This window comes from Salvelinus fontinalis, chromosome 31 (genome assembly GCF_029448725.1).
Source record: "Salvelinus fontinalis isolate EN_2023a chromosome 31, ASM2944872v1, whole genome shotgun sequence".
Taxonomy (NCBI): domain Eukaryota; kingdom Metazoa; phylum Chordata; class Actinopteri; order Salmoniformes; family Salmonidae; genus Salvelinus; species Salvelinus fontinalis.
In genome coordinates this window covers 42010811-42035241 of record NC_074695.1, presented here as the reverse complement: position 1 = coordinate 42035241, position 24431 = coordinate 42010811, and the positions used below count along the sequence as shown (strand labels likewise).

The following is a 24431-nucleotide window of genomic DNA, read 5'->3' as shown; positions in this document are numbered from 1 at the left end:
GGGCCGACATGGGAAAACAACTTTACATTATGTCAAATTAAGAATTTACATTGGACGTTTTTGTCGTAGCCTATTATTTTGCATGTGATATACGGTATAGCCTATGCTTTAAAAAAAATGACCAAACAGAAGCCAGCCTAGGCTACTTGGTTTCCTAATAGACTGCACTAGGATCAAACGAGGAAAATGTGAAATATTTGACGGATACAGCTGTTTCTCGTGCCGCGTTCACGTGCTAGTCAGAACTATGAAACTCATTTTCGACTCGTTGAACGGGGCACTTGTATAACTCACCAGTTAGCGAGTCTGACATTTCAGAGTTTCCTGGTTCCGATAAGCACGTGAACGTGGTATCAGTCTTGTCAAGCTTCTCCGCTACTTCTCCGCCTGATGACCAATGGACAGGACATCCACTTCATGGGTCATCACAACGAAGTGCCGGGAGATATGCACGTTAGCCTGCTAGTCGGAACTAGGAAACTCAGAAATGTCCGATTAGTTAGCTAACTGATTGAACGCGGCACGTTTATGACCACAACCAGTTAGTAAGTTGGACATTTTAAATTTCCCCAGTTATGACTTGCACGTGAACGCGGCATTAGCCAGGTGCAGAGTCATACAGTGTGTGTGTGTGTGTGTGTGTGTGTGTGTGTGTGTGTGTGTATATATCTCTGGTTAGGTGCACCTTCATCTCAGTAGGTGGCGGTACTTACTGTAAACGTCATGGATACCTGTTTCAGAGATTAGAGCAAGATGGCTCCATGGGAACCAGGAAGTAAATAAATGTCATTGAAGAGATTGAAGCGAAGAGACTCAACAGTGCCTCGAGAAGAAGATAAATTATGACAATTTAAAAACGTTTGCGGTAAGGTCATATGTCCCATTTTGTTTTACAGTGGAATTATATGTAAAAATGCAAAGCGTCATGAAAAAAACGCTATAGTTTGTCTCTTTGATATAAACTATAAACAACCCAAATACTGTTGATTAGCTTAATTTGTGTTTGTTTGATTTTAAAATATGATATTTGCTTGAGGTTAGCATTGCAGCTGTGATTTAAGCCAAGTTTGCCCTTGGTAGATCTGTCCTTCAGCGACAAGAAATTTGCCCTGACCATCATAGACAAGGGTAATCCCTTGCCGATCAGCGGAGCTGTCCTTTCAGCACAACACACACTATCCGGCCAGTTTGCATTACTCGGGGGGGATTTCGTCTTTGAGATATCTGTAAATGGGGAATAACAGAGCAAAACCATGTTTTTCCTTATCGAATGTCTCCCATTTTATGAAATGGATGGTTGTGTACAACTATTTTACAGCAAAAGTTGTTAATAGGCAGAAATATCAACTGTGAATATATTTGATGTATGTGAGCTATACTTTTTTGGTAGCTGATTAATTGACCACTCTCCGAGTCAAATTGGTTCTCATTCAGTGCTGTCCTGCCTGACATATTTATCGAGGCATGTCAGTTAACAAATTCTTATTTACAATGACGGCCTACCGGGGAACAGTGGGTTAACTGCCTTGTTCAGGGGCAGAAGGACAGATTTTTATCTTGTCAGCTCAGGGATTCGAGCCAGCAACCTTTCGGTTACTGGCCCAACGCTCTAACCACTATGCTACCTGCCGCCCCGGTAGTTACATAGTCACACATGGATGCCAGTGGAAGCCAGGCTTCCCCAAATATTTGACCAATAAATACATTAAAATTATACAATTTCTCTTTCATGTCTCTCTGTGTTTGAATAATTGTCCGTCAATTCGCAAGTGGCTGAATCTCACCGGAGAAATCATCCGACCGAAGTAAACAGCGCCCCTATGTCTCAGTATGTGTGGCCCATGTTTCTGAGGCTGTCTGGACCAAAAGAGTATACCATGTTGTCCATAGCGTTTGATTGATTGATGCCAGCAGGTTTATGGCCTCAGCGTTGAGCTGAGCTCAACTGTGGGTTGCCTAGGTGCAGCAAAACACCCCACAAGGGAAGTTTGGATTTGGCTTCAGACCGTTGCAAAACGTAATTTTTTGAAAAACGTGTCTGTTTCTGGTCTGCTTGTGTTGATGTCCTGCAGTAGCTAGTTTGCTAAATCGGCCCTTTCTTAAGCCATGGATGGAGATTTGGATTTTGACTTAATTCTATGTACATGCCAATGATTGACTTCGATTCCGATCTAACCACGAATTGATATGTTGTGCCACTGGCCTGAGACAATTGAAGTTCAATAGGTAGCATAGACACAGAACTCTTTGGCCTAGATGTAGGCTCACATTAACTAGCACATTTTGCTAGGGAGTCAGGCTAGCAAGCATTTTGGCTAGGTAGCCTATTACACAAAGGTAAAATTGGTTTTATATTCACACATTAGGACGTTCAATAGACATTCAACAGACATTCGCCAAACGCCATATAAAATTGTAAAAATCCACAATTAATTAATTGATTGTCACAGAAACATAAAAATATATATGGTTTATTCTATCAATGTCTAGCATACTTTTACAACCTTTGTTTTTTGTAGAAATTACAGTTTTGACTTGATATAAATACATCAAATATATAAGATGACATTTAAAGCGGTGTAAATCAAGAACTAATTCACCCTTTGTCACAGAATCATCAAACTAGATATGATTTATTCTATAAATGTCTAGCATACTTTTACAACATTTTTTTTGAGTAAAAATTCCAGTTTTTGACTTGATAGAAATACATAACATCTCAAATATTGCATTTAAAGATGAAGAAATCAATAACAAATTCTGTAATTGGCTCAGATTTTTTTGGAAATATGCATTTATTTACAATAACTTTAAAGACATTTTAATTTCAAGTCTTGTATGTTCTATATGAAGTTAGACAATGTTTACAATCTTAAATTGTATGCCAAATCAATGTTTGCATTTTTAGTGCAAAAGTTCCACATCTTAAAGTAGTTACAAGGCACAACACTCATTTATTTATACGTCTCTAATTTAACAGCAAAGAGGCCCCTTCCAATATTTTTCTATTTTCTTTGTCATCCCCAGACCAGCTGAATGGTACCATCTCTGGCACACAGAGCATTCTAAAAACAAATAAAAACAGGGTTATGTTTATTTACATGTAAATTACAGTTCTGGAATACCCAAATTATGTTACAGGCTTTTGCAATTAGGAAAATGTTCAAATTGAATTGGATTTTTGTTCAATTGCTGAATTTACTTTAAATGACGTGCATTTGACCACAACCCTGACAGAAGCACACATGACTGTGGTGTTAATGATCGTTGAGTATTCAGGCAATATAAATCATGTAGTAATAAAGGAATACATTTGCAAAAAAACGTATGTGTTGATAAAAAAGGTTTCACACATCAACGTTGTAATATCAAACATTACATTAATAGTATGTATCTAGTATCTCTCATAGTAGAATAATAACACGGAGTCACGATCAATAATACAAGGATAACCCTGATTTTAAAAAAAGTTTCAAGACAAAGTTTCATACTTCTAAATGTCTTGAAGGATGAAACTACATGAGTTTTCATAGCCTATTGTTATATTACACAAAGACAAAACCCAGTTGGTCAGATGATCATCATTTTTCTCTGGATGATGCAAAGCACACATTGAGCAGTCTTGCTTCGCATTAAAGACTGGAACCCATAGTTCTAACAGACTCGTTAGAACTTTGACCACACGCCCTCTAGACGGACTACGTGCCCTCTATCAAATCAAAACTGGATTTTTTTTCCTCTAAACAAAGGTTATAAACGTATGCTAGACATTTATAGAATAAACCATATCTAGTTTTATGTTTCTGTGACAATGAATTAGTTATTGATTTTGACAATTTTAAATGGCTTTTGGCGAATGTCTGTTGAATGTCCGAATGTGTGAATATAAAACCAACTTTACCTCGGTGCCTATTACAACAAAAACTGAAAGTGTACTGCATGACAGTCATAGAACGTTTTGCCAACATGAAAGGATGGCATTGGCGTTCAACTAGTCTACAAATGGGGTGAGTCATCATTTTTTGTTTTACTTGCATGCGCGCTAAAGCGCACACACAGAAATCAGTACCATGGACAGCCACAGGATATTTAGCAACATTGATTGGACTAAATCGTTTTTGTTAACTTTACGTTTGTTTTCAGTATATTAAACTAAGCATATATAGTCTTGTTGATTTTGATTATGTTTAAGTTGAAATGGTGCTGGAATAGCGGAGGCAGTGCTCCTGTTGTCTTTGTGCTGACTTGCGGTAACTCCGTGGTTCTAAATCAGTAGTTTAGTAAACTGTCCAAAACAAACTTGCTCGACCATGCTGCAGGTGATACAACTGTTTGTATGCAATATATGCTTTTTGGACGTCACTGGACAGATGTTGCTCTCCGATTCTGTGATGAAACAAACGTATGTGTAGTTGAATTTATTCCGCCACTGTGACTCTTTTTGTTGTAAAGGCTTTATTGTATATCACGGTGGCATATGAACGAATGGGTTTTTTAAACTGGGTGGATATAGCCCTGAATGCTGATTGGCTGACAGCCGTGGTATATCAGACCTTATACCACGGGTATGACAAAACATGTATTTTTACTGCTCTAATTACTTTGGTAAACAGTTTAAAATAGCAATAAGGTACGCGTACTCAAGAACACCTCTTAGCCATAGTATATTGGCCATATATCACACCACCTCGGGCCTTATTGCTTAAATAGACCATAGTGGTGCGTGGATAAAACCACTGAGGAAGCCAAACCAAATTACAACCTATGTTGGGATAATTGCATTGTTTGCTCTATAACCCGATCGTTCATATGCCACCGTGATGTACCGTAAGGCATTGACAACAAAAAGACAAGTCACACACTGGCGGAATACATTGAACTACAAGCTCATACAGTAACTCATGCTTTTGTGGTGTTTCAGTTACTGTATGTTTTTATAGCCTAATTGTTACTGAGTTAGATAGCTAGCTAGCTCAGTCTGGATGCAGACAGTTATATTGAAATGAAAGGGTTGTCTCAATTGTTCATCCAAGTTTAGGCTATCTATTTTGACTCCACATGAACTGTGTTAATGTTATGTCTTTGTCTCCCACTGATACTAGAGTGGCCCTCCCACGACCAGTGTACGGAATGCAAGTAGCTACATATTGAAATGAAAGTAGTGTCTCAAATGTTGATTCCCGTTTATCCATTTTGTCTCCCAGATACTAACGACAACATGATCCGGAGAGTGTTTTTCCCACCACCAGTGTAAGGAGTTGGAAAGAAGACTGCCCGCCCAAGCATTGATGACGCCCGAAAGTCATAATGAAGCGTAAGTATACATGTGGAATATGGAATACTATTTCATATGGATAACTGTAAACCAGATGCGGGGAGTAACTAATTACAAATACTCGCATTACTGTAATTGAGTAGCTTTTCAAAGTACTTTTATAAAAAGTTTCAAAGTCAGTCATTTTACTTCTACTTGATTACAATGTCATTGAAGTAACAATACTTCTACTTGAGTAGGCTATTTCACTACTCTTCCTACTTCTGCTGTGAACCATGCACAAAATGGCTGGACTCAATGCAGATTGATGTCCTGCACACAGCAATAGACTGAATAAGGGTATAGCACCTTCTGAGCAAAAGGAAAGGCCACAATTTGTGTGTGCGTGCGTGCGTGGCGGGCTTGTGCAAGAGTGTGATGAGTGTCTTCCTTACTGTTCAACATCTTCAAGTCATATTCTTTAATCCCCTGGCTGGAACCAATATGGCTAAATACCTCCGCCAGGTGAAGAAACAAGAGACCCGTAACCTTCGTTCTGACTCTCGGGACAATCCTCTCTACTCCCTAGCATTCACCATAATTAATGGGCAGGATCTGGAGCAGAAGACATGTTTCTATTTGGTTTGACATCAAATCCTATTGGAAATTGATACCTGGTAGGGGTTGGGGGGAGTAGAGAGGGTAAAGTGTTTACTTTTCTTCAGCCCCTTTCCTCAGCTTTAATTGGTAGGGCTGCTGTGATTTTAAAATATGGATTGGGCTTCTAAAGTTGTTTTTGTGTTTTCCTTATGTGTTGTTTATCTGTTGCGTGACTTCATTTTGTAGCTGAAATTAATATCTGAAAATAAACATTTTGTATTTGACCTACAATCGGTCATGATTGGCCGAAATTTAAGAATTTCGTAGACTGTGTAGTAACATTGTAACATTGATTGTTGTTGTTAGAAGTATTTGTACCTTTAGAAAATTCACAGATTACGTAATAGAGAAAAGGTAGAACAATTGACCCAGCAATAAAGTAAGAAATAACCCACTGCTGGGTCAAAAATGCATGAATAACTATAACCCAGAAAAAGAGCAAAAAGCAACACACTGCTGGGTCACAGTAACCACAATTTTGGGTAAATCATTCACGGAACCCATCAATGCTGAGTCAAAATAACCCAGTGTTGGGTATGTACTATAGTGACCCAGCGCTGGTTTACAGAAATGACCCAAATGGGTAACTATTGACCCAGCATTTTTTTGTTACGTTGCAAGAGTAGGGGCTGAATATACACTGCTCAAAAAAATAAAGGGAACACTTAAACAACACAATGTAACTCCAAGTCAATCACACTTCTGTGAAATCAAACTGTCCACTTAGGAAGCAACACTGATTGACAATAAATTTCACATGCTGTTGTGCAAATGGAATAGACAAAAGGTGGAAATTATAGGCAATTAGTAAGACACCCCCAAAAAAGGAATGGTTCTGCAGGTGGTGACCACAGACCACTTCTCAGTTCCTATGCTTCCTGGCTGATGTTTTGGTCACTTTTGAATGCTGGCGGTGCTCTCACTCTAGTGGTAGGATGAGACAGAGTCTACAACCCACACAAGTGGCTCAGGTAGTGCAGCTCATCCAGGATGGCACATCAATGTGAGCTGTGGCAAGAAGGTTTGCTGTGTCTGTCAGCGTAGTGTCCAGAGCATGGAGGCGCTACCAGAAGACAGGCCAGTACATCAGGAGACGTGGAGGAGGCCGTAGGAGGGCAACAACCCAGCAGCAGGACCGCTACCTCCGCCTTTGTGCAAGGAGGAGCACTGCCAGAGCCCTGCAAAATGACCTCCAGCAGGCCAGAAATGTGCATGTGTCTGCTCAAACGGTCAGAAACAGACTCCATGAGGGTGGTATGAGGGCCCGACGTCCACAGGTGGGGGTTGTGCTTACAGGACGTTTGGCATTTGCCAGAGAACACCAAGATTGGCAAATTCGCCACTGGCGCCCTGTGCTCTTCACAGATGAAAGCAGGTTCACACTGAACACATGAGCACATGTGACAGACGTGACAGAGTCTGGAGACGCCTTGGAGAACGTTCTGCTGCCTGCAACATCTTCCAGCATGACCGGTTTGGCGGTTGGTCAGTCATGGTGTGGGGTGGCATTTCTTTGGGGGGCCGCACAGCCCTCCATGTGCTCGCCAGAGGTAGCCTGACTGCCATTAGGTACCGAGATGAGATCCTCAGAGCCCTTGTGAGACCATATGCTGGTGCGGTTGGCCCTGGGTTTCTCCTAATGCAAGACAATGCTAGACCTCATGTGGCTGGAGTGTGTCAGCAGTTCCTGCAAGAGGAAGGCATTGATGCAATGGACTGGCCCGCCCGTTCCCCAGACCTGAATCCAATTGAGCACATCTGGGACATCATGTCTCGCTCCATCCACCAACGCCACGTTGCACCACAGACTGTCCAGGAGTTGGTGGATGCTTTAGTCCAGGTCTGGGAGGAGATCCCTCAGGAGACCATCCGCCACCTCATCAGGAGCATGCCCAGGCATTGTAGGGAGGTCATACAGGCACGTGGAGGCCACACACACTATTGAGCCTCATTTTGACTTGTTTTAAGAACATTACATCAAAGTTGGATCAGCCTGTAGTGTGGTTTTCCACTTTAATTTTGAGTGTGACTCCAAATCCAGACCTCCATGGGTTGATAAATTTGATTTCCATCGATCACTTAATTGCAAGAACAAGGGCTTTGGAGCCCAAAACATTTAATTTCGATGTCTGAGCCCAATCGTTTTCTTTAGAGACGATTTACTGTAGCCACAACATTAAAAAAAAAGTGTAATTATATGTATTTTTGTCAGGCAGGGCAAGGCAGCACAGAATGAGAGTGAATTTGATTTAGAAAGTTATGTTATTCAGCTACCAAAAAGTAAAGCTTACATTCATCATAAATATCCATTATATTTCCGCCTATTGTATCTCTGTGTCTACAGGTCTGTATTTCCAAAGAAGCATGCTGCAGACAACCCTTGTATTCCAAATCTGAGCAATATCAGAGCTTGTAATATTGTATTACATACTGTAAGCTTATGTGGCACATCCCCCCCTCCAACCAGGCATTATTCTGCACTTTTGAGTTTAGGGGGTGTCACACAATATCTATCAATTTAACCACCTTTGCAGTAAAATATATTTACACAACCATCCATTTAATTGATGAGAGACATTTATAGATTTGAAAAAACATGCTTGTGTTTTGTTTTATCTCAGGTAGAGGTATCTAAAAACAACTGGAGCCTTGCCAACACCTATTGCTTGAAGTGTGCATTTTGAATGATTGTTTTCAATCCAGGTCTGTGAGTATCAGTTTCTCTCCCTGCAAATCAAGTCTATGAAATTTAAAATGATATTATCTGAAAGAAATCACCAATGTCCTCAAATTAAGGTATACGGATATTTGATTGAGGTGTGTATTGATTGCTATTACTTGATTTTTAACTCAGGTCTCAGCACTGAGGGGAATGCTTCCACCAGAGGATTCTGGTCCTAACCCTAACCACTGGGCCCTCTCAGAATTACTGGGCCAGCGGAGGCTTGTGGTGTTGGGGGTGCTAGTAGCATGGATGGTCCTCTTCCACCTCCTGGTGAACGTGTGGCTCCTCTGTCTCTTCACCAGCCTGCTGGTGGTCCTGGGTGGCTGGCTGGGGTCCCGCGCTGCCCTGGATGCCAACAGCCTGCTACACCTGGAGCACTTCGTCCCCCTGGGTAGATCACAGCCGGCCCTCCACTCGCCTGAGAGCGAATGGAGGTTGGACCACGAGATCCACAGCGCTGTGCATAAAGCCATCCGAGACTTTGTGTCGTCCTGGTACCACACCATGCTGACCGAGGAGGAGGGGCTGGGGGAGTTTGAGCACATTATGCGGGACGCCATGTTGGATTCAGTGATGGAGCTGAAGGAGAGGGCTCGGTGCGTGGACAGGAGAGCGCTGGTCCAGAGGACCTTGGAGCTGTGTGGCTGCCACCTGCAGAGCTATATGACAGCCAGGGAGATGATGACGCAGGCAGAGGCACGGCTGGGGATGCAGGACAGAGACCGCTCCAGCACCCCCAGCCTGTGGGAGTTGTATAGCCAGGCAGATGCCCCCCACCCAGCCCTGGCTAGTCCAGCTACGGAGCTCAGCTATTCCCGGGCCGTAGTGGACCTCCTAATGCAAGTCCTGGTCCCGTTCCCTCACCTGGAGACCAGGACAGGGAGATACATGGTGGGGGAGTTGATCACCTGTAACGTCCTCCTCCCACTGGTCAGTAGGGTGTCCGATCCTGACTGGCTCAATCTCACCATTGTGGACTTGTTCACCAAAGCCAAAGAATCACCGGATGAGTCCCTCGATGAGCTCCCTGATACTATAGTCCAGCTGCACAGGAGTCAGACCCAGCAGGAGCTCTGGACTCGGACCCGTTCTACCTCCTGGATCCAGACTCCGAGAGACCAGAACGAGTCCAGCAACAGCCCCACTCCTCCCAAGCCAGCCACTCCAGACTCCCTGGAATCCATGGAGTCCTACCATACGGCAGTGCCAGATCTGAAGGAGGAAACACGGCAGTACTGTGGGGCGATCCTGCCAATGCCATGCATTGGTTCATCGATCAAAATAAACAGTTGTCATGTGTCTATGGATCTGCTGAGGTCCTGCAGCGGTGGCAGCCGCCTGTATCAGGGTGTGGACTCGGACCTGGAGTCCCCATCGACAGAATCCAATCAGCTCTCTGTGGAGTCCCTAGACCAGATGGACTCTGAGGAGGACCAGACAGACAGCTTCTGTGACTGTACCTCCCCTACCAACTTCTGCAGTGTGTTTGAAGACGAGCCGCCTGGATGCTTCGGCAACTTGAAGGTCCTGGGACCCAAGGTTTGTTTGTTTATTTGTTTGCTTGTTAGTTAGTTTATTGGTCTTTCAGAATTCCTACATTTTCTTAAACAGTTATTTAAATTGTATATAAGTATAAAACAATACAAAGTATTGATGTAGAATAAATAAGGTTACAAATTGCTATGAATGGCTTTGCTAAAATCTTGAGATGCAGGTGTCCGATCAGCCCCATTGGCCAGCGGGCATGGCGGAAGAGCTGCACCCACGCTGCCCTGTCCCTCCGGGGAGGCTGTGTCTGACCCCCTTCAGCTTCGAACCCCTCAGCAGCCCAGATGGACCCGTCCTTATCCAGAACCTGAGAATCACTGGTGCTGTGACAGCCAAGGAGCATCGCAGCACCGGCTCACACCCCTATACTCTATACACCGTAAAGGTAAGACATTATGTCTAACACAGTGTAAAACCAGGTTAGATATAAATCCCCCTAAAGAGGGGACTAGCGTGGTTCTGGTACCGGCTCTGACCGACATTTCTGCATATAAATCGATCTGTGGAAACAGTACATCGAAATGGCTTGCATTCAGCGATAGCCCTAGCTGTCACGGGAGAGGCTAGTTCAGTCAGTTGTCGTAATGAGCCCTCCCCAGCTAGCTAGTTAACGTTAATTATTGTGGCTAGAAACTTCAGTGAGGATTTGAAACTTTCCTGTCTAAGTTGGGATTTGGGAGTTTAGAATCATTCGTTTTTCAGCGGAGTAAAACAAATAAAATGTAGACGTTAATAATACCGTAGTTGTACTAGAATACATTTATATGTCACCCTGTCCTACTATATTGGCTACACTATCTAGCTACTGTACTTCCCTCTCCTACTGTGCCCTGTGTTGTGTTTCCGGCTTGCAGCACTAACTTTCTCCGTTGAGCTGTATCACGATGACATTCAGACGGTTACTTACTACCAATATTACAAGTTAGTTTTAGTGTAGGCTACTCGAAATACTGTATTCGGATGGAACAAATTGGCTACTGCCAGCGACGTGATACAGCTGCCCAGTGGGAAGGAGCTCGATACAACACCGTTACACACCGGTCATTCACACCGGCTTGCCGTTACGTTAGCTAATTGGCATGTAACGGTGAAATCCAAATGGTGATCAATCAATAGTACAAGTTTTTTCTCCCTCGCTCATCGGAATAAACCATACTTTCCTTTACAAGTTCCAATAGTCTTGAAGGAGTTCCCACATATGCTGAGTACTTGTTAGTGCTCATACCTACTCATTCAAACCCTTGAATGAGTAGGTGTGTCCAAACTTTTGACTGGTACTGTATACATAGAAAACACAGAAAAATCACGTTTTTGAGTGCACTGGATCTTTAACAAAAGAAAACAAACGAGTTTGCTTTACAGAACATTTCTTGCAATTCTACACGTTTTACCATGGGGTCGGGAGACATTGTTGCAGTTTTAAAGCTAATTTTCTGCAATTCTACACTTTTTGTCATGACTTATGCCACATTAATATGATATCTGAATGAGAGTGACTAACAAAATCAATGGGGCCCCCTGGAGGTCAGGGCCCCTGGGCACGTGCACAGTGTGCCCAGTCAGTAAATTACCATCATTACTACAAGTTTAGATAGGTGGCTAGATTAATTTAGCGATCTTAAATGTTTTTACTGACATGGGCTAATTGAGTGACTGTCAGTGGATGACATATTGCACCTGGTGTATTCTATTATTCTAACTCTCAACAGTAAATTGAGCTAACTGAGTTCCTAATTTTTCAAAGAATAATAATAATTAATGTATTTTTATTCTGAGTAATTACAGTGGTCTGGACCTCGGTGTCCTCATATGTAGTTACGACCCTATGTAGTTACGTTACCCCATATGAAGTTGGCATTTAAAATGGTTACGGTTAGGGTTGGGGTTGGGGTTAGGTCATGGTTACGGTTAAGGTTAGGGTTGGGATTTAGGGTTGGAACGTCCCAAGGATTCCGGATAGCATTGACTACAAAATCAATGCTAGCCTCTTAAAGGGGCAGTAGCCTACATTGGATGTTAAAGTTTCAATGGCGAAGGTGCATAAAAATGGAGGACGGCCCCCATGTACTTACCAGAAATACCTCATTTGCTAAGTTCGCCATATTGTACAGTTCGCTCTGTTACTCTTTTTTGGATTGTCATTAGCACAGTATACATTATCCCAATTCTAGCTCCAAGACGGCGGTAATTTGAAAAAACGAAAAAGTAGATTCTGCTGATATATAGTCACATTGAACTATGTGTGGATAGTGCTCAAACGAATACTTCATACAGTGCATTTGGAAAGTATTCAGACCCCTCGACTTTTACCACATTTTGTTACGTTACAGCATTATTCTAAAATGCCACTCAAGGACATTCAGAGACTTGTCCCGAAGCCACTCTTGCGGTGTCTTGGCTGTGTGCTTAGGGTTGTTGTCCCGTTGAGAACCTGCTCCAGAACGCTCAGGACTTCATCAAGGATCTCTCTGTACTTTGCTCCGTTCTTCTTTCCCTCGATCCTGACTAGTCTCCTAGTCCCTGCCTCTGAAAAAATCCCCACAACATGATGCTGCCACCACCATTCTTCACCGTAGGGATGGTGCCAGGTTTCCTCCAAACGTGACGCTTGGAATTCAGGCCATAGAGTTCAATCGTGGTTTCATCAGACCAGAGAATCTTGTTTCTTTAGGTGTCCTTTAGTACTTTAGGTGCCTTTTTGGCAAACTCCAAGCGGGCTGTTATGTGCCTTTTACTGAGGAGTGGCTTCCGTCTGGCCACTCTACCGTAAAGGCCTGATTGGTGGAGTGCTGCAGAGATGGTTGTCCTTCTGGAAGGTTCTTCCATCTCATCAGAGGAACTCTGCAGCTCTGTCAGAGTGACCATTGGGTTCTTTGTCACCTCCCTGACCAAGGCCCCTCTCCCCTGATTGTTCAGTTTTGCCGGGTGGCCAGCTCTAGGAAGAGTCTTGGTGGTTCCAAACTTCTTCCATTTAAGAATAATGGAGGCCACTGTGTTCTTGGGGACCTTCAATGCTGCAGAAATATTTTGGTATCCTTCCCGAGATCTGTGCCTCAACACAAACCTGTCTCGTAGCTCTACAGACAATTTCTTTGACCTCGTGGCTTGGTTTTTGCTATGACATGCATTGTCAACTGTGGGACCTTATATAGACAGGTGTGTGCCTTTCCAAAGCATGTCAATCGAATTTACCACAGGTGGACTCCAATCAAGTTGTGGAAACATCTCAAATATGATCAATGGAAACAGGATGCACAAGAGCTCAATTTTGAGTCTCATAGCAAAGGGTTTGAATACTTATGTAAGTAAGGTATTTCTGTTCCAAAAAAGGTTTGCGCTTTGTCATTATGGGTTATTGTGTGTAGATTGATGAAGAATATTTAAAAAAAATACATTTTAGAATAAGGTTGAAATGTATCAAAATGACGAAAAAGTTAAGGGGTCTGAATACTTTCCAAATGCACTGTATCTGAATTCCTCCCTTTTTATGCACCTTTTACATCACAGCATTATTTAATCTGCAGTATTCTTCTGCAATTTATTCTGTTACCAATAATATTTACATGTTAATATTATCTTATGATTATAATTATTATGTCTCATCTTTTAACTAAATTCTGTCTATTAGCTTCCAAAATGTAATTATCTTGCTGTCTGATAACACGATCTAATGGAATGGCTTGTCCTGCACTTTGTAAAAATCCAGAGTGCATTGAGTGAATGCTGGAAAAAGATCTTGGTTCCTTTCTGAACCTAGCAATGTGAATGCAAAGAGGACTCACACCACAAAATAGGTGACATGAACTGGCAAAAGAGTTCAAAGTCAAGGGAAGTGTGAATACTGCCCTGATGTATTTAGCTTTTTATTACCCCAGAGTTCACTTTAAAGAGGACTGAGATCGGTTCTTTTAAAGAAGTCCAATTCCAATTCTATATGTGGAAACACCCGTAGATCCTAGAGGAGCAGGAGAGAGTGGTTTTATTGCTCTAGCTAGCACATTCACAGATCGATTTTTTATTGCCAACCTTTTCAATGTAATCTTAAAATAATTAATAGATTTTAAACAAAAAAACATTTTGGGTTTGTCATAGACAGACAAGATTAATATGAGATGAAAGGTAAGTTCCTATTGAGTTCAGTAAGCCAAGCTAAAGCCCTGTCCGATGTTTAGAAGGGTGAGGGCAGAAGTTTTAATCAAGAAGCCTTTAGAAAATGCACATGTTCTCGAACACTAAACATACAAATATGTATTTTGCAGTTATAAGGAAGGTGAAATCTTAGTAGTTTTATAATTTGAATATACTATATTTAGAAAGCATATAAGTCATTTCAAAGCTTATTCATACAGTGTTGAATAAGAAATACATCAAATATTTCATATTTTCACATTTTTATCATAGTTGTACTGTGTACTTGAGTGTGTGTCTCACAATTGACTACACCTCAGCAATTTATTTTTTTTATACCAGAAAGTTGGGATTTTAATCATTCTGGCAGTATACGCATTACTAGGTTTTGTTTATGGCCCTCTCATGATAAATAAATCTATTTAGTCGGAAATATACATTTTGACATGACATTTAACAGGTCAGTGCTTGAATGCTTACGCAGTCATGGTCTCTGTTGCTATCCCTGCCTTTAATGTAACACATAGACCTGTGACTCTTTTTATCATAAGGTACAATGCTAGACGAATCACTTGTGACAGTACCGGACATTAGTGTACACTTCCTTGCCTTTTTAATACCTTTTCATATCGATCTTGAAATGTGAACATTAGACTAGTCTTATTAAACTTTCCCAGTCAATCTGTAACCGTTGTTCTTCCCCAGTATGAGACAGTGGTTGACTCAGAGAGCCTAGGTACTCTACAACCTGTAGCCTATCACACTGTGAACCGGCGCTACAGCGAGTTCCTCCACCTGCAGACACGCCTGGAGGAGAAGCCTGACCTCAAGAAGATGATTAAGAGTAAGAAGTCCAATTCTATATATTTTTTAAAAAAGTATTTTGTATGTTTTTTGGCTAGAGAAAGATTTTGGTGAACGGTACGAGAGAGTGCTGAAAGAGCAGTAGACCAGATTCGAACCCAAGCTGGCAGCTGTACATGATATTCAGTCAAAACAAACCATGTATAGCGTAGATGAAGTCTTACATGTGCTGTATGGATATGTTATTCTCACCTAAGGGTGTTTGTATCTTTTCCATTTCAGATGTCAAGGGACCCAAGAAGATTTTCCCTGATCTTCCATTTGGAAACCCAGATATTGACAAGGTGGAAGTTCGAAAAGGACAGCTGGATACCTTTCTTAAAGTAGGATTTGTATTGTTTATCTAACAAGGTGAATCATTTCCTGATTTGTATGCTTTTGAAATGTGACTGTTGCATTGTATCTGATCACTCCACTTTGTTTTCCTCCAGCAACTGTGTACCATACCTGAGACGGCCAACAGCGACGAGATGCAGGAGTTTCTGGCTCTTCACACAGACGCCAGCACAGCCTTCGAGAAGAAACCATTTGTTATGTCCAGGATTGATAAGGTGACTTAGCGTTTTCAGTGTCACAACTGTCGCGGTTATGAAATAAAAACAGGGCATGATCACTTGACCTAAAAACATGAAAAGGGAGAGGTGAGAGATGATAGAATATGTGGTTTCTGGTGACCGTTTTTTTCGGGAAGCTAACCTTGGTGCTGTTTGTGTGCTGTGTCCTCCTGGGCCTGGTTATTGGCGTTTACTGTAGATGATGGCAAATGCTGTAGACACTCTGAAGACAGCATTCCCTCGTGCTGAGGATGACCTGGATGGAGAGCCTGCAGATGCGAGGAATGCCCCAGAAGGAAGGAAGAGGTGGGAGTCTTTTTTTTCTCCATCTCTCTCTCTCACTCACTCACTCTGTACTCCCTCTCTCTCTTCCCCCTCTCTGTGTCTTTTCACTCACTCACTCACTCACTCACTCACTCACTCACTCACTCACTCACTCACTCACTCACTCACTCACTCACTCACTCACTCACTCACTCTGTTCTCACTCTCTCTCTCTCTCCTCCCCCTCTCTGTGTCTTCTCTTTCTCTAAATGTTACATATGTACGGCCTGGCCAAAGCTTTTCACTATCATGTCTCTCTTGAAATACTCATTAAAACACCTGTAAACCACTCGCTGTAGTTTTCAATTCACATATGAAATTGAAAGCTGCTTTAGGAAAAAAATGTGTTCTTTGTAACTGCTTATATGACATTAAAGTCAAACTATCTAGTTTTGTGTAATGTGTTTGTTAATTGTTGCTTGTTGTGTCAGGTCTGTCCGGCTGAGGTTCTCCAGTAAAGTCGCCCCTACTCTCAATATACCTGAAATCCAGCCCAAAGTCATATACTGCTTCAATGAAGGGAGCACTGTAAGTTAACCATGGAAGTTTCATAGCAATGAGTATCAATGAATAATCATTTAATATTAATGTCATCTAACTGTCTGTTTGAGTGCACTCTCTCACTCAACCCGTCCATCCATCCATCCATTAATTCACTCATTCATTCCTGTGCCCTGGTCTGTTTCTGCAGGTGTTCCATGGCCTGTCCCTGTCTGGTCTGGAGGGCTTTATAAAGGACCAGGAGGCTCTGCTCTATGCTCCCCAGGAGAAGGAGGCTGACGAGAGGAGGTTCAGCGTGCTACCTGGCAAAGACAGGAAGGGAGGTGGGGGTCGGGAGAGAAAACCTCGGGGGACAGGTACACTTTTTCTAACGTCTACACGGGCTTGCGTTATCAACCTATTATTCTCTGACATGAAGGACCGTCATACACTTGACTGAATATCTAAGGACCGTCTCAGTGCAAAAACAGACATTATTATCATAATTATAAACTTTCCAAATGAGATAATCTATGAGCATGCTCCACTCAGTAATGGCCGGCGGGTGGTAGTAACCTTGCACAGCCTCTGTAGGCCAGTACCACACCACTGTTTTGAGGAAACGGTGTTGACTATCTGTCTGAGGCTATCTGGCTCTGTTTGCCTTTCTGTTATTCGTGTTCCAGAATCATCTCCCAGTATTTGTATCTTCGTCAAGTTCAGGTTCTGTATTCTGTTGCGTGTGTGCGTGCTTATATGTGTGAATCTGACTGTGATGTGTGTTCGTGCAGACACGGCCGTGGCAGACGTAGCTCTGAGCATCCTGTGTCTGCTGATGAAGGACCAGTGGAGCTGGCTGTGCACTGAGAACATACAGAAGACCATCAGACTGCTGTTTGGCACCTTCATTGAGAGGTATCACACCATATCATACCGTCATCTTCATAGACTAGAACAGGGAAGCAGACCATACCACTTCCTCATCATAGACTAGAACAGGGAAGCAGACCATACCACTCCCTCATCATAGACTAGAACAGGGAAGCAGACCATACCACTCCCTCATCATAGACTAGAACAGGGAAGCAGACCATACCACTCCCTCATCATAGACTAGAACAGGGAAGCAGACCATACCACTTCCTCATCATAGACTAGAACAGGGACGCAGACCATACCACTCCCTCATCATAGACTAGAACAGGGAAGCAGACCACACCACTCCCTCATCATAGACTAGAACAGGGAAGCAGACCATACCACTTCCTCATCATAGACTAGAACAGGGAAGCAGACCATACCACTCCCTCATCATAGACTAGAACAGGGAAGCAGACCATACCACTCCCTCACCATAGACTAGAACAGGGAAGCAGACCATACCACTTCCTCATCATAGACTAGAACAGGGAAGCAGACCATACCACTTCCTCATCATAGACTAGAACAGGGAAGCAGACCATACCACTCCCTCATCATAGACTAGAACAGGGAAGCAGACCATACCACTTCCTCATCATAGACTAGAACAGGGACGCAGACCATACCACTCCCTCATCATAGACTAGAACAGGGAAGCAGACCACACCACTCCCTCATCATAGACTAGAACAGGGAAGCAGACCATACCACTTCCTCATCATAGACTAGAACAGGGAAGCAGACCATACCACTCCCTCATCATAGACTAGAACAGGGAAGCAGACCATACCACTCCCTCACCATAGACTAGAACAGGGAAGCAGACCATACCACTTCCTCATCATAGACTAGAACAGGGAAGCAGACCATACCACTTCCTCATCATAGACTAGAACAGGGAAGCAGACCATACCACTCCCTCATCATAGACTAGAACAGGGAAGCAGACCATACCACTTCCTCATCATAGACTAGAACAGGGAAGCAGACCATACCACTTCCTCATCATAGACTAGAACAGGGAAGCAGACCATACCACTTCCTCATCATAGACTAGAACAGGGAAGCAGACCATACCACTTCCTCATCATAGACTAGAACAGGGAAGCAGACCATACCACTTCCTCATCATAGACTAGAACAGGGAAGCAGACCATACCACTTCCTCATCATAGAGTAGAACAGGGAAGCAGACCATACCACTCCCTCATCATAGACTAGAACAGGGAAGCAGACCATACCACTCCCTCATCATAGACTAGAACAGGGAAGCAGACCATACCACTTCCTCATCATAGACTAGAACAGGGAAGCAGACCATACCACTCCCTCATCATAGACTAGAACAGGGAAGCAGACCATACCACTTCCTCATCATAGACTAGAACAGGGAAGCAGACCATACCACTCCCTCATCATAGACTAGAACAGGGAAGCAGACCATACCACTCTCTCATCATAGACTAGAACAGGGAAGCAGACCATACCACTCCCTCATCATAGACTAGAACAGGGAAGCAGACCATACCACTTCCTCATCATAGACTAGAACAGGGAAGCAGACCATACCACTTTCTCATCATAGAGTAGAACAGGGAAGCAGACCATACCACTCTCTCATCATAGACTAGAACAGGGAAGCAGACCATACCACTCCCTCACCATAGACTAGAACAGGGAAGCAGACCATACCACTTCCTCATCATAGAGTAGAACAGGGAAGCAGACCATACCACTCCCTCATCATAGACTAGAACAGGGAAGCAGACCATACCACTCCCTCACCATAGACTAGAACAGGGAAGCAGACCATACCACTTCCTCATCATAGACTAGAACAGGGAAGCAGACCATACCACTTCCTCATCATAGACTAGAACAGGGAAGCAGACCATACCACTCCCTCATCATAGACTAGAACAGGGAAGCAGACCATACCACTCCCTCATCATAGACTAGAACATAGACTTCAACAGTAAAGAACAGTTGGTCCTTCATACTCATCTTTTATATTGCGCGTGGCCCTTTGCTCCACTAGCAGCTAGAAGAAACAAATCACTCATCTTGTACATATGGGGTTGTCAGTCAGTTTGCTTAGTAATGCAGGGCACTTTAACCCATTGCATCTTCTGTCACCGAATCAACTTTACACTGTCAGGAGCAAGACTTCCCTAGTCAGATGTGGTACCTCATACTTCATATGACCCCTGTAATAAGTACACATTTTGGTTAGATTGTGGCAAGAACACAATTTGATCCATACAGTCATTTAGGTTAGTTAGTTAGCCAAGACAGTGGTTTTCAATTGACTCTTGAAAGTATGAATAGTAGAAGGCATAAATTGCCATTTCTAAATTGGGAAGTGTATCGTCAGTTTTCCTCTTGTCACGTCAGTCATTGCATACCTTAGAGGAGTGGTTCCCAAACTGGGGGGTGCAGGGGGAGGGACGCGGGTCAGTTATTTAGCTAGGTTTGTTAGCCCATAGATTTTGGTGTAATTGTTTGAGTCACTCAATTATCACATGAATACACATTAGAAATGGCTAAATGTATAGAACTGCAACAACAAAACATGCTTCAAACCTGCAAAATGTTCTCTCCACCAACAAGAGGGGTGTGAACAGCTTAATAGAAATAGAAATAGATGTGGCACGCGTAGGCGCGGGATCTTCCCCAATGCTGGAAGGGGCACCTGAGTGAACGGGAACCGCTGGGCTAGGAGATGGGAACCCCTGGGCTAGGAGATGGGAACCCCTGGGCTAGGAGACGGGAACCCCTGGGCTAGGAGATGGGAACCCCTGGGCTAGGAGATGGGAACCCCTGGGCTAGGAGACGGGAACCCCTGGGCTAGGAGATGGGAACCCCTGGGCTAGGAGACGGGAACCCCTGGGCTAGGAGATGGGTGTAGCGTGGGGAGGGTTCCTACCGCTCTGTGGATCTTGACAGGTCTTCAGCAGAACATCCAGCCATTTTGTTCTCTTTGTATTTCCAGGAATGGTTTGCTGAGGTATTAAGTAAGAGGGATTTTCATCAGTCGAATAATGCTTGATATAAGTGTCCAAGTTTCGCTCCAAAAATACGTTTTTTGTAATATGGATTTGATTAATAATTTCAAAAGGCTGTTCATTCAGAAAGGGATTATTTTTCTCTATAACTTGGCTATGTTAAATGCTGTTATGAAATACCATTTCCTTTCATGTCTGGAGGGGGAAAAACACGTATTGACTGTTGAGATTAGTTTAGTAGACCGTCAGTCCAGGCCTGTTCACTGTTCATAGAACTGTTCATTGTTTAGTAGAATAATTATACAAAAATGATGTTGTGCTTTAACCTATCTGGGGTACGTAGGAGAACAGAACATCTGTTGTTATGGCCAGTAATTGGTAGTAGTATAGTTGATGACGGAGCTTAAAAGGCCCAGTGCAGTGAAAATGTCGATTTGTCTGTGTTTTATATATATTTTCTCAATATGTGGTTCGAATAAATCTCTGAAATTGTCAAAATTATGATGGTTGCCCTTTTAGTGTAAGAGGCTGAAATTTCAGCCTGCTTTGATGGGATGGAGCTTTGGCCTAAAATGTATTAACAGACCAATAAGAAAGACAGTTCAAAAGTTCTCTGCCATTAACAGCTTGTTTTCAGTTTCCCCCTCCCCACTCAGACCACTTCCAGACAGTTCTCGCAAAAGTCTTGCTTGAGAAATTGCGCTTTGCTTAGAAGCTATTTGTTTATTATTATTACCATTTTAATTGAAAAGAGTAAGGTACTTAATTGTTACCTAGAAAGGATTTGATATTGAGATACAAATGGCTGCATTGGACCTTAAAAAAGCCTTGAGTGTAGCTAACCTCTGTCTATAAAATGATGTCTGGGCAGTGATCTGGATTGGTGCTCTACTTTACCCACCTCTGCCCAGTAGTTGGTTGGGACTGGACCAGAGCTGGCTTTAAATACTATTTGAGGTGGGCAGGGTTTGGACCTGTAGGACTTTTGGGACTATTCTATTGGTTCCATTGTGCCAGATAAGCTCAATCAAGGACAGAGAAAGTATTTTAAATGATTTCAAATATTATTTGAACTCCGGTCTGGTTGGATGAGATGGGACTGGCTCATGAAGTGTGTCTACTTCCAGCTCTGCTCTGCACTCCTTTAAATGACTGACCACATTGTGTCAGTCATTTCTGTAATGCACTTTGGCAGGAGGGAAGAACAATATCAGCACCATGGATGTGAGACAAGAGTCACACCTGTGTCTGATAGTTATTCTGATTATTGACAGATAGATCTGATCATGTACACAGCTACAAGTGCAACATTGAGTCACATTCCTAGGATAATCTGTCATTAGATGTGTTTTGTAGCCATTCAAGTAAGCACAGACAGACAGGCTCTGCCTTTATCAGACAAAGGCTCTGCATGTACCCAAATAGGGACTTGTCTTCATGCCCTTTCTTTAAATGAAGTATTACTTGTCGTATTGTTTTTGTCCAATCCTTGTTCACTGTTGAGTTTATATCTAGATTCATCTGAACTAAGAACACTTGTATTGCAGCGTTCTGTGTCTGCAATAGATTCAACTCTTGTAACAAGCAAGACAGTTGATCAATGGTTCCACGACAAAACGGTGAAAAAATGAAACGCTCTAGTCTAGACACCAGTATGCCATGTAGTTATTGTATAGCCATATCTTTCCTGTGAATTTACTATCTCAGCATCCATGGATTGACGTCGAAGTCTGGGGAACTGGATGTTTTCAGTGATATGGAAAGAGTATGCTCTGTGCATGAACTACACCCCAGCCCCCTCCAATAGTCTTTTTAACAAGCCAATACTTTATTTGGCCAGACACACGGAAACAACAGCATGACACGTTAAAAGATTTAGACATGCAGAGGAAGTTGACATGTGAAAACATTTACATAAATATTTGACCTAAAATGACTTGGGAAGACCTTATATTGGAGAGGGATAACATGGCAGTTGATTAGGTCTGTCCACGAAGGTAGTCAGTCAGACTCGATCAGAATGTGGTGGTGCTTTGCTAATTTGAAGATGATGATGAAGAGGATAATGATAGGATGAAAGATCTTTCAGGATGAAAGATGCCTAAAACCTTTTCAGTATGACCTCTAACTTTAAATATTTGATTCTGAAACTAATATAACCCTGGGATGTGAAATGCAGCTCATAGTTCATGTTCATTATTTTATGTAATCCCAGGACCCAGAACCAAATCTCGTGGGCACCCACATTATTGCAGGCAACAAAATGCTTACAGTATGTTTCTAGCTCCAACAGTGCAATTATATCTAGCAATACAATAAAAATACACACATAATCCCCCAAAAAATACATTTCAGGACAAACAATATCAGAAAGAGCAATAGCAGAGTCCGTAATATAAATATATATAAATGGTGTGTGTATGGACAGTATATGAATAGAAAAGGTCTGTACAGCAGTAGTTATACAGGATGAGCTATGACGAGAATACAGTATGTACATATAAAGTGGGTAAAACAGTATGTAAACATTGTTAAAGTGACCAATGTCTCTCTATACATAGGGCAGCAGTCTCTGAGGTGCTGGGCAGAGTATCGGGCGGTGGCCGGCTAGTGATAGCTGTTCAACACACACACACACACAAACTAGACAAGTAGACAGGTTGCTACCATTTTAGGTTACAGAACCTCTTCACCATGCCCTCTGTCTGAACTGGGCTGTCAAGCCAGTCAGGTATGGTGGTCAAGGCACAATACCACCATTTGGCCAAATGGTGATGTAGAGAGAGACCGAGAGACATTGAGAGAATTAAGAATGCAGACGACACAACAATGGTATGCCTGATCACCAACAACAACGAGACAGCGTACAGGGAGGAGGTTAGAGCTCTGGAGGAGTGGTGATGAGAAAATAACCTCTCCCTCAACTTAAAAGAAATTAAGGAGCTGATCATGAACTACATTAGACAGCAGAGAGAGCATGCCCCTATCCACATCGGTGGGGTCGCAGTGGAGAGGGTCAAAAGCTTCAAGTTCTTTGATGTGCACATCACCAAGGACATGAAATGGTCCCACCACACTGACACCGTGTTGAATAAGGCACAACAGCACCTCTTCAACCTCAGGAGGCAGAAGAAATTTGGCATAGCCCTTAAGACCCTCACGAACTTCTACAGATGCACCATCGGGAGCATTCTGTTAGGCTGCATCACCGCCTGGTATGGTAACTGCACCGCCCAAAACCGCATGGCTCTCCAGAGGGAGGTGCAGTCAGCCCAACGCATCACCGAGGGCACAATGCCTGCAGTATGGTCCTGTCTTGTTAACTACTTTTGGGCAGTTTTCCTTTGTTAGTGTAACGGATGTGAAATGGCTAGCTAGTTAGCGGGTACGCGCTAGTAGCATTTCAATCAGTTACGTCACTTGCTCTGAGACTTAAGTAGTGTTGCCCCTTGCTCGGCAAGGGCCGTGGCCTTTGTGGAGCGATGGGTAACGATGCTTCGTGGGCGACCGTCGTTGATGTGTGCAGAGGGTCCCTGGTTCGCGCCCGTGTCGAGGGGACGGTTTAAAGTTATACTGTTACATTGATGCTGTTGACCCGGATCACTGGTTGCTGCGGAAAAAGGAGGAGGTTGAAAGGGGGGTGAGTGTAACGGATGTGAAATGGCTAGCTAGTTAGCGGGTACGCGCTAGTAGCATTTCAATCAGTTACGTCACTTGCTCTGAGACTTAAGTAGTGTTGCCCCTTGCTCGGCAAGGGCCGCGGCCTTTGTGGAGCGATGGGTAGCGATGCTTCGTGGGCGACCGTTGTTGATGTGTGCAGAGGGTCCCTGGTTCGCGCCCGTGTCGGGGCGAGGGGACGACGTAAAGTTATACTGTTACATTAGCAGCAACGAGCCCGTTTCTCAGTAAGTGAGTGATTCCTGAATGGCGTCCACATTTTAATCAGCTCGTGGAAGGTTCCTGTGACC

At 43.1% G+C, this 24431-nt stretch overlaps 1 protein-coding gene across 3 annotated transcripts in view; it reads left to right on the top strand.

Moving 5' to 3' along the window:
• The first annotated feature begins 27 nt into the window (after window positions 1-27).
• snx19a (sorting nexin 19a) overlaps window positions 28-24431 on the top strand; it is a 35767-nt gene continuing 11363 nt past the window's right edge. For 2 of the 3 annotated variants that reach the window (XM_055892741.1, XM_055892743.1), the window contains exons 1-12: window positions 28-865; window positions 5205-5314; window positions 8536-8621; window positions 8769-10178; window positions 10354-10572; window positions 15021-15159; window positions 15402-15502; window positions 15611-15730; window positions 15933-16039; window positions 16489-16585; window positions 16749-16914; window positions 17329-17452. In XM_055892741.1, coding sequence (XP_055748716.1) covers window positions 8787-10178; window positions 10354-10572; window positions 15021-15159; window positions 15402-15502; window positions 15611-15730; window positions 15933-16039; window positions 16489-16585; window positions 16749-16914; window positions 17329-17452 — 2465 coding nt within the window. In that variant the 5' untranslated portion in view covers window positions 28-865; window positions 5205-5314; window positions 8536-8621; window positions 8769-8786. The remainder of the gene's footprint in view (window positions 866-5204; window positions 5315-8535; window positions 8622-8768; window positions 10179-10353; window positions 10573-15020; window positions 15160-15401; window positions 15503-15610; window positions 15731-15932; window positions 16040-16488; window positions 16586-16748; window positions 16915-17328; window positions 17453-24431) is intronic. The other variant, XM_055892742.1, reaches the window with a different exon arrangement.